The 15,255-nt window shown below is 48.8% G+C and overlaps 1 protein-coding gene across 1 annotated transcript in view; it reads left to right on the forward strand.

The window, feature by feature from the left end:
• Positions 1–15,255, forward strand: part of Arhgef4 (Rho guanine nucleotide exchange factor 4) — a 91,747-nt gene that overhangs the window by 17,644 nt on the left and 58,848 nt on the right. The window contains exon 3 of the mRNA XM_032900910.1: positions 1,134–1,258. Within this exon, the coding sequence (XP_032756801.1) occupies positions 1,213–1,258 (46 nt within the window). The 5' untranslated portion in view covers positions 1,134–1,212. The remainder of the gene's footprint in view (positions 1–1,133; positions 1,259–15,255) is intronic.

A 15,255-nucleotide genomic window follows, 5' to 3' on the forward strand; every position in this document is an offset into this window, starting at 1 on the left:
GTTGTTTTTTGAACAGTGGAATAATATTCCATTGCGTGAATGAACTACATTTTCTTTAAACAGTGACAGACATCCAGGCTGTTTCTAACTTCTGCCTGTTACGCATAGAGCAGCCATGGACATGGATGAGCAAGGGTCTCTGTGGTAGGACGTGGAGCCCTTTGGGTAGACGCCCGAGAGTGGCGTATCTGGAGCCTGAGGTAGATCTATTCCTAGCTTCCCGAGGAACAGGTACACTGATTTCCATGGTGTCAGCCATTCATGTCTTGACAGTGCTTGGCACCGAGCTTTTTGTTATTCTCTAGAACAGCTGTGCCCCGATGCCTGATAAAAGCAACTTGAGAGAGAAGAATTTGTTTCAGCTTAGGTCTGAGGAGAAGTTCCTTACAGAGGGGATGGATGGCAGCGGGAGTTTAAGGTCGTGTTATGCTCACAGCAAGGAATCGGAGAGATATATGTTTAGTTTGCTTTCTCCTTCTTATTCAGAATGGGGCCCCAAATCAGAGGCTGGCACTACCTATATTTAGGCTGATTCTTCCCAATTCGATGACCCCAATCTAGACAAGCTTTCACAGAAACGCCCAGAGATTTGTCTCCAAGGTGTTTCTAGATCCTGTCTAATCGATGGTCAATGTCACGAGCATTATCCTGGGGGACTCTGGTCTTGTTCTGGTAACTGACCCAGTTAAGGTCAGACCACATATTTCTGTGTTGTTGGCCATGACTGGATCTTCCTTATGTCAGACCAGGTTTGCAGGCGAACCATCTCTCCAGTTACATTGTATTAATCGTGTCCCCCGTAGAATATGCATTCAGTAAAATTATCAGTGTTTGCTTCCGAGGAAATGCAAGGCTGTCAGAGTGACGGGGGTGGTAAATGCAGCCACCTCTATGGTCCTTACTCCACAGAGATGAAGGCAATCTGTCTCGTCAGAGATGCAGATCTGTCCTCACACACTGCAGACTCCATTAGTCACCTCCCTCATGGGTTTCGGTATAAACAGTCCCTCTAAGAATAGTGTGCGTTTTGGTTGTAGACTCTGCTCATGGGCAGCTGGCTGAGTTAGGAATTGGTAGGAATAGCCCGTGGTCTGTCTCTTCATTTGCCTTCTGCCTCTTGCCTCTTACCCCAGTGCTGGAGGAAGACAACGGTCACCTCTCCAGAGTCTCCACCTCCCTAGAAGAAGCCACCTGCTCTCCCAGAGTGCCCCAATGGGACTGGACCACACAGGCTGGCCAGAGCCCATGCCCAACACTGGTGAGCTCTGCGTCTTTCTCTTGCCATATTCCTGGGGGTGCTGTCAAGGACGGGGGTGCGGGTGTGGTGATAGCTACATCCGCTTGTCAGGGAAAAGCAGCCAAAGGTGAGAGGCTCTGACAATGGTCTCATACCTTCAACTATCAAGGACCACCTGGTACCCAAAGAAGGGGCAGGGTCAGCATTGGGCAGAGGCTGTGACTGAGTCCTCAGGCCTGGCTAGGAAAGGCCTCGGGTTTGGCCTCAAGAGGGACACTGAGGAGAACTGTTCTTCTGAGTAAGATATTTACCAGAAGAGTTATTAAATCAGGAAAAGTCATCATGGCAGGGGTATGGGGGAGCTCATGCCTCTGTGGAAGAGTGAAGCTCCCTTCTTACAGGTAGGTCTCAGAGGAAGGGGATTCCATGCAGGGTGGTTGATACGTAGTCTGCAGTAAACATTTGTAGAGAAAGCACCCAGGTACTTTGCTGTCTCCGATCTAGCCATGGGTACCTCCTTTCCTTGAGTTTTATACACAGCAGCCTCTTGGTTCCTTTCCCAGAATTACAGTAAACATCATACATCATACATCTCACCTACAAAAGGGCTGAATCATGCCCGAAGGGCAGAGGGCTCTAAATGAGCCAGGGCCAGCTTCTTCCCTAACCGTATCTGGGGCAGGGCTGGTGCAGAGAGATGCTTCACAGAGCTGGCTACAATCTGGGTTGGGTGAGAATTGGCTATTTTTAATTAATTTGTTTATGTCTATGGGTATGGCTTTTTTGCCTGCATGTATGTCCGAGCACAACGTGTGTGTCTGGTGCTGTTGGGAGCCAGAAGAGGGTGTCGGATCCCCTCAGACTGGAGTTAATGACAGTTGTGAGATGTCATGCGGATGCTTAGAATCCAATCAGGGTCCTCCGGAAGAGCATCCGGTGTTCCTAACCGCTGAGCCACTTCTCCAGGCTGGTCAATTACGATTTCGGAGTGTGCTCAAGACAGGGGCCCACATCACAGAAGCTTAATTTTTTTTTTTTATTCTGCACGAATTTATCTGCCGCCGAATCAAACCATGGTCTGAAATAACTGCAGATTATGACGCTTTGCATTTGTAAGAAGGTGAGTTCACATGTCAGGGCCATCTTGGAGGATGGATTATCTGAAGAGAAAGGCTACTCTTTCTCACAGTTATCTCTCCAAAATCTTCATGTGTGTGTGTGCACGAACATGTGTCTGTGTGCTTGTATGTGCATATGTGCCTGTGTCTGTGTGATTGTGTCAGTGTGTGTGTGCATGCTTATGCATGTGGATGTGGATACGAGAGCCCATATGTGTGGAGGTCAACCTCAAGTATCATTTCTTGTCTACTGGATGCCTTGTATTTAGAGCCTGGGTCCCTCACTGGATCTAGAAGTCACCACTTAAGGCTGGCTGGCCAGTAAGCCCCAGGGATTTATCAGTCAGTGCCTCCCTAGTTCTGAGATTTCAAACACATGCCATGACACCCAGGTATGTGCTGGGGAATGAACTCAGGTCCTCCAGCTTGTACAGTAGCATGTTCTCGACTATGTCATCTCAGCCTTAGTAGGTGAAACTTCCATTTGCTCTTCCTTCCCTAGCACTGGCCTCTTGGCTTAAGAGCAATATTACATAAAATGAGCGTGCATACCTGTACTTATATCTGACGTAGCAGGAATCAAACCAAAAGTAGTCAGAAGAGATGAAGGTCATCATCACACGTTACAAAAGGAGTCAATCAATCACGACGCTGTACGTATCTGAACACAGCTGTACACTACCTGCACACACGGGTGCAGTCAGTTTCGTAAAACAAACACCATTACACACAAATGGACCACGAGAGCCAGATACAGTCCCCTTACCCACCTAACATCAATGGGCCATCCAGACAAGAAAGTCAGCCAAGGACCTTCAGAATTAATCTGTGCCATAAATCAAATGACTTAAAAAAGACACCCACAGGATATTCCCTCCGACATCTGCCTTGTACATGTTCTTCCTGACAGCCAGTGGAACTTCCTCACAAGTCAGACCTGCCATTGAGCCCTCTTGTGAATTTACTGCTGCTTTTGTGCTTAACTCCAGAACTGGCGTGTGGTTCTGTTAACACTATGTTTGTGTGAGTGAGGCAACATTGTCTTTCTGTTTGAGCATCAAGTGAGACAACATTGTCTTCTTTGATAATGGTTTCTTTTGGTTCTCTGGGCCTGGCTGTTTCCTTTTGTTTGTTGCTGTTACTGTTGCTTTGTTTTTCCCTAACAAATGGTAATTGGCTGCTCTTACAGGCAGCATCGGTGGTCTGGGTGTTCTTTCACCTTCCTGTTCCTTCCCTCGCTTTACTTTTGGTTGCACTGCTCTCTGACTGGACTCGATATTGTCAGTTCCTTGCTTAATAAACTAGGTGATTGTTTTAGGGACTTTTCTTTCCCTTCCCACAGCAGGACATTTCTGACAGGCCTGGAAAGTGCAACTCTCACATGGTCACATTTATCAGATGACAGTGGCTTTACCGGGGTTTCTCCCTCTCTTTTCATAGCCCATTGATTATTAAACTGTCCTAAGTGGTAGCTGATTGCCCCCCCCATTGTTCCCAGCGGAACTTTTTAAATGTTATTTAAATATTATTTAAATTTAAGCAAGCCAATCAAGTTCTGGTTTGTTTGAAAGAATGCATTCTGGGGTCAGGATTCAATGTTTGACTCCAGGCAGACCACTTCAGCTGTCTTTATCCAGTTCCCTATCCAGTTTCCCGGGGTGGGGGGGGGTGTTAGTTTTTAGGCTACTGTTTTTGAAGGCACCTTTAGGCTTAAACATCTCCATGCTCGGTTACAAATGCGATCGGTTCCTTTGGGAAGAAACGTAGCTTTTCCCCTAGGGCAGGAGTAGCACTGGTTGAAGTCCTTGGAGTTTGCCTTTCCACCATGGAACTCAGTAGCCCTGCGAGTATTCTCTATGGGTCAAAGCAGAAATCCCAGTGCTTACTTGCTGTCCCAGGACTCAACTGTGGGAAGCTGCAGGAGCCTAAGAAATGCTGGCATCTTTTTTCTTTTTTTTTTTTCCGGAGCTGGGAACCGAACCCAGGGCCTTGCGCTTGCTAGGCAAGCACTCTACCGCTGAGCTAAATCCCCAACCCCAAATGCTGGCATCTTGCTCCTAGAGGACCTCTGGCTTTTGAAGCTAGGTGGAGAGGGGGCTGCAGGCTGAGCCTCACTGAGTTGTGAAGGGCAATGGTAGAACAGTTTGGGTACAGATCCCATAGGCTCCACCTTCCTCGCTGAGCTGCCAACTGCCATTCTTGAATTCATTTTCTCTATTTTTATTTCCGGACCACTGCCCCAGAGGCTATCGATGCGTTTATAACTTTTATTCTGGTGTCATGGTGGTTACTCTTACTGGTGGCCCTGCTGTTGACTCTAGTCTCGCCTCTTTTTACAACCTGTCAGTGAGGTTCTCAGAGGAGATAAATTGGACGACAATGCTTATGTCACATCTTGTCTAAACTTCTCGTCATAACTCCAGCAGCTGTGCCTTCTGCTGTACACAGTAGGTTCATGGTAACACTGTCTGTGGTGGCGATGATATTCCAACATCTGGGAATATTCAAAGGGGAAAAATAATGGAAATGATAGTTCCACAGTGGTCCAGGTAAGGATGGGAAACCCTGGGCCAATTCCACTGCTCCCGGGGAACATAACCTTGGCTTACTCACATTTAGGTTTAATTGTAGCATTCAGGTAATTATAGTACTTATTGGGTAATATTGTAGACATTCCGTGGAGCATGCCTAATATATGTTTATTGCATGTCAGACATTGTTTCAGGTGTCCCACATTTAAGATCAGTTACTCTTTTAATGCTGTGGCAAAATGCCCGGCAATGAACAATTCAAGGAAGTGATTGCTTGGTCACAGTTCAAGAGTGCTGTCCATCATGGTGGGGGAGGCATGGCGGCAGGAGGGTGAGACAGTTGGTTATAATGCATTCACAGCAGCAACTGAGAGTGGTGATGGCTGGTGCTCAGGTTGCTTTCTCCTGTTTAGCCTAGTTCATGGAATGGTGTCATCTACATTTAGACAGGGTCTTCCCAGTCTATTAGCCTCGTCTACAAAGCCTCTCATAGGCATGCCCAGAATCAGGTTTTCATGCTGATTTTAAATCCTGCCAAGCCGTCAATCATATCACCCCATGCAGCCCCACAGACATCCTGCAGAAACAGTTAGAAAATAGCCCTACTCGCTGTCCAGAAAGCTAAGCTAAGTAAAGCCAGGAAGAGACAATTTAGATTGAAATCCAGATTGGTCTTTGTTGAGCTTCTTTCTGTCCAGCTCTGTCACAGAAACTGACACACCGGGCTAACGGTGAGAGAGATCAGACAGACATGGATCTGTAGGCTCAGACAGGTTCTGACCCCTTCTGTTTCCACATGGAGCCACTGGTTCATCATGACCTTTCACCTCATCAAATCATACTAACTTTTCTGTTCTGACCTTTCTGATACATGATGTCACTGTTACTTCAGACAGATATATACAAACATGAATGCATTCCATGCATTAAGATATACATGCTACCTACATACCTCATTGAAAAATTTATAGGCCTACTATGTGATGGCAAGGGAATCTCCCATCCATTTTTTAAAGGTTTATTTATTTTATTTATACAAGTACACTGTAGCTGTCTTCAGACACACCAGAAGAGGGCACTGGATCCCATTACAGATGGTTATAAGCCACCATGTGGTTGCATATATATGAATTGAACTCAGGACCTCTGGAAGAGCAGTCAGTGCTCTTAACCACTGAGATATCTCTCCAGCCCTTCCCATCCATCTTAATACTATCAGAAATGAAGCCTGTACGCTTGACATGTCAAGAGCTCTTCGAACTCTCAGGAATTACCTGGCATAGCAACTAAAGGAGGAGATGGTTTATTTTTAACTTAAAGTTTCAGAGATTTCAATCCACGGCTGCTCTGATTCTGGGTAGCAGAAGAATGCAGAGGTTGACAGCAGGGTACAGGAATTAGAGAGCAAAAAAAGATCTGGAGACTTCCCAGACTTTCAAAGGCACGCCACAGTGACCTATGTCCTCTGACAAGGCTCTGCCTCCTAAAGGTTCCATAACCTCCCAGAAAGTACCACCGGATGAGGACATTAATCAAACAGCCACAGTGGGCTTGTAGAATCTCCCTCACGGTGGGGCAAACCTTACAATCCCTTTCCTAAGAAGCCTTGCACACAGATGGTCATTATTGTTGTGTTCTTAGGAAAGAAACAGAGATTCTTCCCCATGCTGGGGCTTTTGCTTCCAGGGACCTCCAACCTTCCCCAAGGGACAGCTGAGGCTGGCCACCTGATTGAAGTTCCCTAAAGTCTGGGGGAGATCTGAAATGGAACTGGGCTCCCTGTAGGTGTGTGGTGTCCACTGGCTTGCACAGGCTAGACTGCTCAAGTTACTGCCACCTGACATGTGTCACCGTAAGCCCCAGAGTACACTTCTCTCTCCTCAGAGTTGTGGCCTGAAAGAGCAAAGATCTCCTTTTCCTACCCAGCTGAGCATTTGCCCAGCTCCAGATGCCATTCATCCCTCCACAGATACTCACAGAACACACAGCCTGTGGCCAGTGCTGTGCACACTCTAGGAACACGACTAGGTGAGACGTCATGTGCTCAGCTCAGAAAAGGGATAAGCGGGGAATGGCCAACCAATCAGTGGAAGCAAGTTCTGGAAGGAAACCAACATCATCTTGCTGAGGAACCATATCACATATGGGATGGTTGAGGAACCAATACCATAGACTGTAGAGAGCAGTGCAAGCCAGGGCCAGGATGTGCAGAAACCCAGAGAGAGGCAAGACAACAAGTAGGTTATCCACCGTGGCTGGAACAGAGTCAGGACAGGAATGGTGAGGATGGGGTTGGGGCAGAGGTGGTACAGAAACCAGTTCAGCCATGTTCTATGGAGGTTTTAGGGGTCATCTGGGGTGTAGAAGGAAGCCTTGGGGAAAAGTGATGCAGGAGACGTGATCTACATTCTCAGGCTCCCTCTGGCGGCTCTGTGGGAAGCAGGACTCTCTCTGGAAGCTGCCTTCCACACACAAGGGAAACAACCAGCCTCGACTGACACTCGGGAGGTAGACCTGCATGCACGTGCAGACAGGGAGGGCAGCATGGAGGGAGTGTGGCTCACGCTGGTGGCAGAGAACCCTTTTTGTATATTTCCTCAGAGGACAACCTAGGAGAACTACAGATGGTGGCCCTCTGTGCAGACAGACTGAATCGGGGAAGCAGGAAAAGGAGACAGCTGTTCTCCAGTTAAGGAAAGGAGGAAAACAGGGTCTGAAAGATGGGAGCTGGATATGAAGGGACCAGGAAGTGTGTGAACTCTCCCCACACCCCTAAAATGAGTAAAATAGACTAAGGGCATGGCTAAGACACCCTCCAATGTCCATCAAATGAAATCCGACACCAGTAATTGTTCAGAGCTGACAATTAACTTAAAACCCTGGAGGGAGTGTCTAGGGCATAGGAGCCGGAATCTATGAACATAGAAGGTTCCTGGTGGTTCGGAGCAAAGAGCACATGCCAATTAGGGATGACAGTGGCCTCAAGAAATAAGCTCTCGGGATGCAAGGACACGAGAGCATGCTCTTCTGCCTTGCCCAGTGTCGTTCTCATCTGAAATGGCTGCGGCACTCTGGAGTGGAACTGCAAGAACAGAGAGTGCTGTTGCTAGGAGGGCGTGGGAGGAGGGAAAGGGAAGAGAGGGTCAGCTTCCATCAGGACCTCCCCTCACACTTCTCAGCCTCCAGGCCAGACCAGGTGTCCCCATCATCTTGCTTCTGATTTTGTAATTCGTTATAACCATCCTTCAGGCATATTCCAAGAATCCACATATGCAACTGACATCCTTCTCAGAAAGGACAAGTGACCCTTGACTCCTTGTCACCTGCCATCATCCATGTTTTTTTGTTTGTTGCTGAACTTTGCTCACGTGTGGTCAAACTATTTGGCGTGAACTGTGACACTATTTTATAGGGCCCGTTCGTTCGTGGCACCACTGCGGTCAAGAGGGCCGCGGTCACCGCTCACCTGTGCACGAGGGCGCGCCCAGGCGAGCTCGTCATCAGGCCAGCGTGGGTGGCTGCGGTGTGTGTGTGTGGGGTGTCCCAGGTGTCGTTTGCTGGAGGGCCCTTTGATTGCACTTTGGGGGTGGGGGAAATGACTGTCACAGCCTTTGAGGAGCGAGCCTCCCTCGCGCTCGCCCGCCCGCTCCGCAGCAGGGCGCATTCTCCTCCCTGATGGCCGCGCGCCGATGCCAGCGGCCACGGTGAGGACCCAGGGCGGCCCGGGGCCCGCGTCCGCGCCCCAGGTCTGCGTGCGCGCGGGCGAGAGCGCGCCGCCCGGCCGGCGACCCGCAGCGGGGCCCACGCGCTCCGCGCCCTGCCGGGTGGCCGCCCGGCAGCGTCCAGACGGGGTCCCGCGCCCGCACCCGGGGCCCCGCGGGGAGCCCGCTTATAGGAGCCCCGCGATGTCGGGGGACCCGGAGCCACGGCTGTGCGGCGGGGATGCTGTCCGCGACCCCGCCGGCCTGTGGTTGGAGCTCGGAGCCGCTTGCCCCGGGGCGCCGCGCTGCCCCAGCGAGTCCAGTGGCCCTACCAGCGGCGATCTGGGCACAAGCAGCAGCAGCAGCACCGGGGTGTCCCCCGGTTCCGACTCGGACAGCAGCGGCGTAGTGTGCGGCGGCCGCGCTGCAGGCATGCGCGGCGCCCCGTCGCGCTCCCGGAGCCTGGAGAGCCTGCGCTCGGCCTCCGCGGGTAAGGGCGCCGCCTGCTCTCCCGCACCCCTTGGCCTCACCGCAGCCTCCCCTCGCGCTTCGCTGCTTCCCCTTCTATCTCCTGACCCCCTCCCTACCCCCACGGCTTGCCCTTCTGCCGCCTTTTGCTTAGAGCTGCCCGACCACCTACCTGTCCCTTCTCCGATCGGCTAATTAGCAGGGGCTACTTGTTCGCCACATCTCTGCTGCAGCTACCCAAAGGGTGCTTAAAGTGAGACTGGAAGTTGATTCCTCTAGACCCCTTCTTGACTGTCTGCAGCCTCTTGTCCCCTTTCTGTGTGGGCAGCCCTTCCCCACCTCCCCTCACCCCCAACTGGGGAGTATGTGGGTCTGAGTTTTAGATGGAGGCGCCCAACCTGGGCGCTCTGCAACAAAAGTGAAGTTTCTCCAGATGGGATGGATTCTCTGGTGTCTCCCAGTACTGTGTGCTCCCTAGTGCTCCCGATGTACGTGAAGGACAGAATTCTGGGTGCCGACAGGGAGGAAGAGTTTGGAGTGAGACAGTCAGGAGCGACTTCGTGGGTGGTGATCACCGATCTATCTTTGGTTAATCGTTGGGTTGGTTTCTTTATATTCGGGCGTTGGGGCGCTCAGCATTGAGTGCTGTGAAGGAAGATAGCTGCTGTTGGGAAATCAGGGAGGGAGTGAACCCGTTATTCCTTGCTCTGCAATGCTCAGCCTGAGAATGCTGCCAGCCCCACCCAGGCGTCGGGGTGAGACTGAAGTGTGCACCAGAGCCAGACAGACAGGATTGAGGGGACCATGAAGGCCCCACCCAGGCATAGGGATGAGACTAGAGTGTGCATCAAAGACAGACAGACAGGAGCAAGGGCAGCAACTCCATTCCCGTCCTACCCGCCCCCCCCCCACTTACCACCCCTAGGATGGAGCAAGGGCTATGTTGAAGAGGGGTAAAATAAAAGTTGCTCCAGCAGAGCGATGGGGGGTGGGGGGCGTGCGGCACATGAACCTCATTCGAACGTTAGCAGATTTAGGAAAGGGAAGGAAATACTTTCAGCTTTTAGTATTCCAAAACTCCCATCTGTACTCTGTCTCTCAAAACAGACACACGACATTCGGAAAAGTCTGATACCCCAACTGTTGTCTTCAGCCACAAGGTTCCGTTTTCTACTCTCATCCCTTGATGACTCACTCCCCCAGAAGCGGTTTCTCCTCTTTTTGAACTTAAATAGAACCTTTTTGAGCGCCGAGGAAATAAAACTCTCAGAGAGACTTTAATCAATCCTGAGCAAACAGTCCCCTTCCCTTTTCTTTCTGTCCCAGGATGTATGTACCAATAAGACAGATTCGGGTAGCAGAGATGGCAGGATGTGTTAGGCAGACTTGAGGTCCAAAGACACCCCCCCAAGTCCAACCCAGGGCACTGGGGCAGGGTGATGAGTCTCAGAGGCAATGGTGACATCTACCTCCAGGTCCAGATTGGGGCACAAGGTAAGACACAGCACAGAGCTGCTTCTTGAGTGGTTCTGAGCTGTCCTGAGTGCAATATGTGACCACAGACTGGAGAGCGATTTTATTCAGGGTTGTTTGAGCCTCCACGGCCAATGTCAGATCCCCCCACATGGCATAGGACCCCTGAGGTATCTGGAAAGGTATTATTATAACCCAGCAAGGCAAACTAACTAATCATATAAATAATTTACCATCTTCACATACATGAGACTTGCATTCATAGCTCTTGATATTATTCCACTTATAATATTAATTCATATTATTAACTATTGATCCTAAACCTATTACAGGCTTAACACTATGCAAGTATAGTTTACAAAAACCATTAGGCTGTGAATCCAATAACAGGAAACAATCCTCCCTATTCGCCAAGAGAGCGTGCAAGAACTGCTAACTCATGGCCCCAGGTTTAAACACACAGTTTTCTTACTTTTATAGCATAGAGGTAATCCATTGGTCTTAGGAACCAAAAGCCTTGGTGCGACTCCAAATAAAAGTAATAAATATAGTTACATCCTCGGTTCTTGTAATCTTTGTTCTACTTATAATACTAATCTTTATCTCTGTGACTAATCCAAATATATTAACTTTCCCTTATATGCTACATCAATTAAAATTTCAATTATTCTAAGCCTTATACCTCTGCTGTTATTTTTTACTCTAATGCAGAATATATTAATTACCAGCTGACACCGAATTACCATGAATTCTATCAAACTCACACTAAGCTTCAAAACTATTTTTCAATCCTATTTCTATCTGTGGCTTTATTTGTAACCTGAGCTACTATACAGTTCTCATGATATATACGTTCAGATCCACACGCTAATTGGTTTATTAAATATCTTATATACAGACGAGAGAGCATCCTTGGACAGCATCCTGAGGTACTGGGGAGGGAGGTTCCAGTCACATCCTTTTCTGCTCCAGTACCATCCTCTACCCCCTGTTCCCTGCTGTGGTGGTAAAACCTTGCCTGAGCAGGGATGGGTGCTGAAGTTTGAAGGTCCCTCTGTATGCTGTGGATTGGTGTGAGAATCTGACACCGCCAGTGTTTCTCCTCTAGATTCCTAGGCAGAACTGCTCCCGATCACAGAGACAGCCACAGAACTCCATGAATTCATTTTCGTCCCGCCTACGGTGTGTGCCATCCTTGCTGAGAACTGAGAAAACAAGCCCTTCAGTAACTCTCTAAGGATTTTCATCTCAGATGAAGCGATCTGAGCCGGAGAGAGACCGCTAGGGAGGGATGCAGGAGGGAGGGATCAAGCCCTAAACAGGATCAGAGGAAGCCAGTGACTTGCCATATCTGAGCTGTTTCAGGCCCGGGTTGATGGGCTGTGTTGTGGTGTGTGTGTTGGGTGCGGAGTGCTTTAGAATACTGCCTTAGCAGTTCACACGTTCTCCAGGGTTATGGAATTTTAGCAGTTACAGCAAAACAGAACCCCAAGTCACAGGTCTGTGTCTATGTGTCAGGTGAGGAGGAGAAATACATTATCAGGATGGAGGAGACAGGCAAAAGAGTATGTGTGCGTGTGCGTGTGCGTGTGCATTTCGTTAGGGTTGCTTACAGGATCGTGTGTGCAGGACTATGGGTACCTTACTAGTGACTTTAGTACTAAAAAAAAATGTCTTACATCCTTCAATCACCATTAGCCTTGGGTAGAGGTTCATGACTCCTCCTTTTTTTATATGGAGGGAGGGTGGGGAGCATCATGGTTTACCTTGGGCAAGACCTGGTTATCAGTGCCCTCTAAAACTAAGCAGATGAATCCTTGTTACCCCCTACTATAATTAACATTGGCCTGACCCACTTCCTTCAATACTTCATTCATTTGGTTGCTGGTTTTCTTCCCCCCCCCCCGCCAGGACTGAGGACTGAACCCAGGGCCTTGCGCTTGCTAGGCAAACGCTCTACCACTGAGCTAAATCCCCAACCCCGCTGGTTTTCTATAGTATCAAGAGAAGAGAAATTTTTAAATGAACTATAAATGATTTTAAGACTGAAATAAAATGCCTGATGCACTTTCTGATGCCTCTGTTACAGCATGCTGGATAGAAGCCACCTAAAGGCTTGTTTGGGTTATAGTGTCAGACGGGTGGGTGTTCTGGTTGGAGTCCGTGGCAGTGGCGTGTGCCTGACTCTCCTCACACCTCAGCAGGCCAGGGAGCAAGCAATTGGCTGCAAACAGTAGCCGGATATAACCCTCACGGCTCCCCAACTCCTAGGGAACCACTTCCGCTGCAATTTCCCATCTCCTAAAAGACTATACAATTCGGAATCATCCCACAAGCTACTGAGTGAATGTCTACAGCATGAGCCTTGGAGGGACATTACACTTTCAAGCCACCATGAACCTTTTCTAGTAAACTCTGTGAAGCCCCATGTCTGAGAGTAGAGGGGTCTTTCTGAGCTGGACACTCCCACGAAGCTGGTATTTGTAACATGCCGTTTTCTGTTCGGTCATCTGGCTCTGCAACAAAGCCTTGGCTTGAGAATTGAACTTATCTCTTAAGAAGATGATTGCTAGGAAGGTGTTCCTGGCTAATCCTTAGCTTAGTAATCTCTGGGACCAGGATATGGCTCAGCGGGTAAAATGCTCACCTAATGTGCGTGACGGAAGCCTGACACCACACTCCAGCACCATAAAAACAAAGGGTGGTTAGATTTGAGACAAACCTGGGTTACATAAGGTTGTGTCTCAAAAACAACAACAAAAAAAAATACCCACCACGTGCAATTATATTTTTGCCAAGTGGTTTGGAAAGTTCCCAGAAAGAGCAGTAAGAACCGCCCTAGGGCCTGGATCTGCAAGTAGGGAGCAAGTGCAGACAGCATTAGCAATGAGAACAGGTAGGAACTTTGGGGCCTACTTGTCTCTACAAATTTAAATGTCTAGTATAGACATTTTACCCCGAAATGTCCCCAGTCTTCCTGTGGAGACTTCCAGAGAGATACCTGAGAAAGGACTATAGATTAGAGGGTGGGATTTCCACCATCTCCCTCCCCTCACCACCCCACATCCCTACCCTTAGCCCTGTGGCTTCCAGAGCTCTCAGCTGTCACTTAGCCTTAGTTTTTTCCATTCCTGTCCTGGATGTGTCATCCGATGAACACCATTCTCCATCCAGGGCTGGGCAGGCTGGGTGCCTCACTTCCTGGGCTTTTGCCTGGCTTGCGTCGTGTGAGTTCTTCTGAGGACAGACCTCACACTTCTTCCGTGTTCTACAGACTTCAGCTGCATGCCTGGCCCTTGCTTGCTGATGCATCCATGATGGTGGTATTAATGTTTGGCTTGGGGCACTCAGTAGACACTAGAGATGATGATAGAACCATTTCCTGTCCTCACGGAGATCCCAGCACAGCTGGGTGTGGTGGCACACATCTGTAGAGGACTGAGGATTTGAGGGCCGCCTACGCTTCATCGAAACCGTATCAGAAAGGGCGAGACCATCATTCTGCACTGATTCCTTTTGTACCCGTTGTGGTTTGAAGGGGAAGTCTCCCCCATAGCTCTCGTATTGGAACACTTGGTCTCTGGTTGGTGGTGCTGTTCGAATCGGGTGAAGAGCTCTCTGAACCCTTGCAGGAGGGTGTATGTCACTGAGGTGGGCTTTGAGAGCTGCATCTCTTTCCTACTGACTCTCTCCGATTCCTGTGTGGTTAAGATGTCATCTCTCGACTTTTTGCTGCTCTGCCTTCCCAACCATTGTGGGCATGTATCCTTCAGGAACCAGAGGCCAAGACGAGCTCCCTTACGTTGGCTTTGTTAATTGTATTTTGTCACTGCGACAGAGAAGTAGCCAATATGGCACCTATTACAAAAGCCCCCTGAGAGCGGGGTTCACCAGTTTGCTCCTGTTTGAATTACTTGAGGGTTTCTATGTCTTTTGAAATCCTTTTGTTTACAATTTTCGTTATGCTGTGAAGTAGTTTGTGTGGAATTTTTTGGTAGGAGAATTTAGGAGAAACCGAAATCTTGACAATATGAGAACTTCCCATTTACAGGCATCTGAGGAGGTGGGAAGCCAAGCCAAGAACTCTTCACCAGATACCAACTGTAATATCTATCCATTTCTGTGGATTCCACTTGGTTTTGTTTTGTTTTGTTTTGTTTGCTATCTAAGTTCTGAGCATTTAAACTTTATTTTAAAATATTACATTTATTTATTTAATATTTATTTATTTTGTGTGTATGCACCCTATGCACTTGCCATGGCACACATGTGGAAGTCAGAGAACAAACTCGAGGGGGTCTTTTCTCTCCTTCCACCATGTGGTACCCAGGGGTGGAACCCAGGTTTTCAGATCTGGTAGTAGACAGCTTTAGCAGTGGAGCCAACTCAAGGCCGCAATTCTTTATTTCTTGATGTTTCGAAAATATACTAAGCTTTCTGAGCCTGCTAGAAAGAGTGACTTTCCCTTCTAGTCTGCAAAGTTGAGGATCTGTGAGCCAGGAAAGAGGCCAGCCTTTCCGGGAAGGCTTTGTAAGTGTCCCACCATAAAGGCTGCCGTTAGTGGCTTACAGCTGCTTGGGTGCTCTGCTTTAACAGAACATCATTCTTAAAGGCGCTGCTGCAGCCTGGGCTGGGTAATGAGTACCTTCAATAGTTGCCCTCCTAGCAAGGAGAACAGACTCTGGTTACTGTGTATCAATCTTACTTATGTTATAATGGGTTTCATT

Source organism: Rattus rattus, chromosome 4, assembly GCF_011064425.1.
Source record: "Rattus rattus isolate New Zealand chromosome 4, Rrattus_CSIRO_v1, whole genome shotgun sequence".
NCBI classification, from domain to species: domain Eukaryota; kingdom Metazoa; phylum Chordata; class Mammalia; order Rodentia; family Muridae; genus Rattus; species Rattus rattus.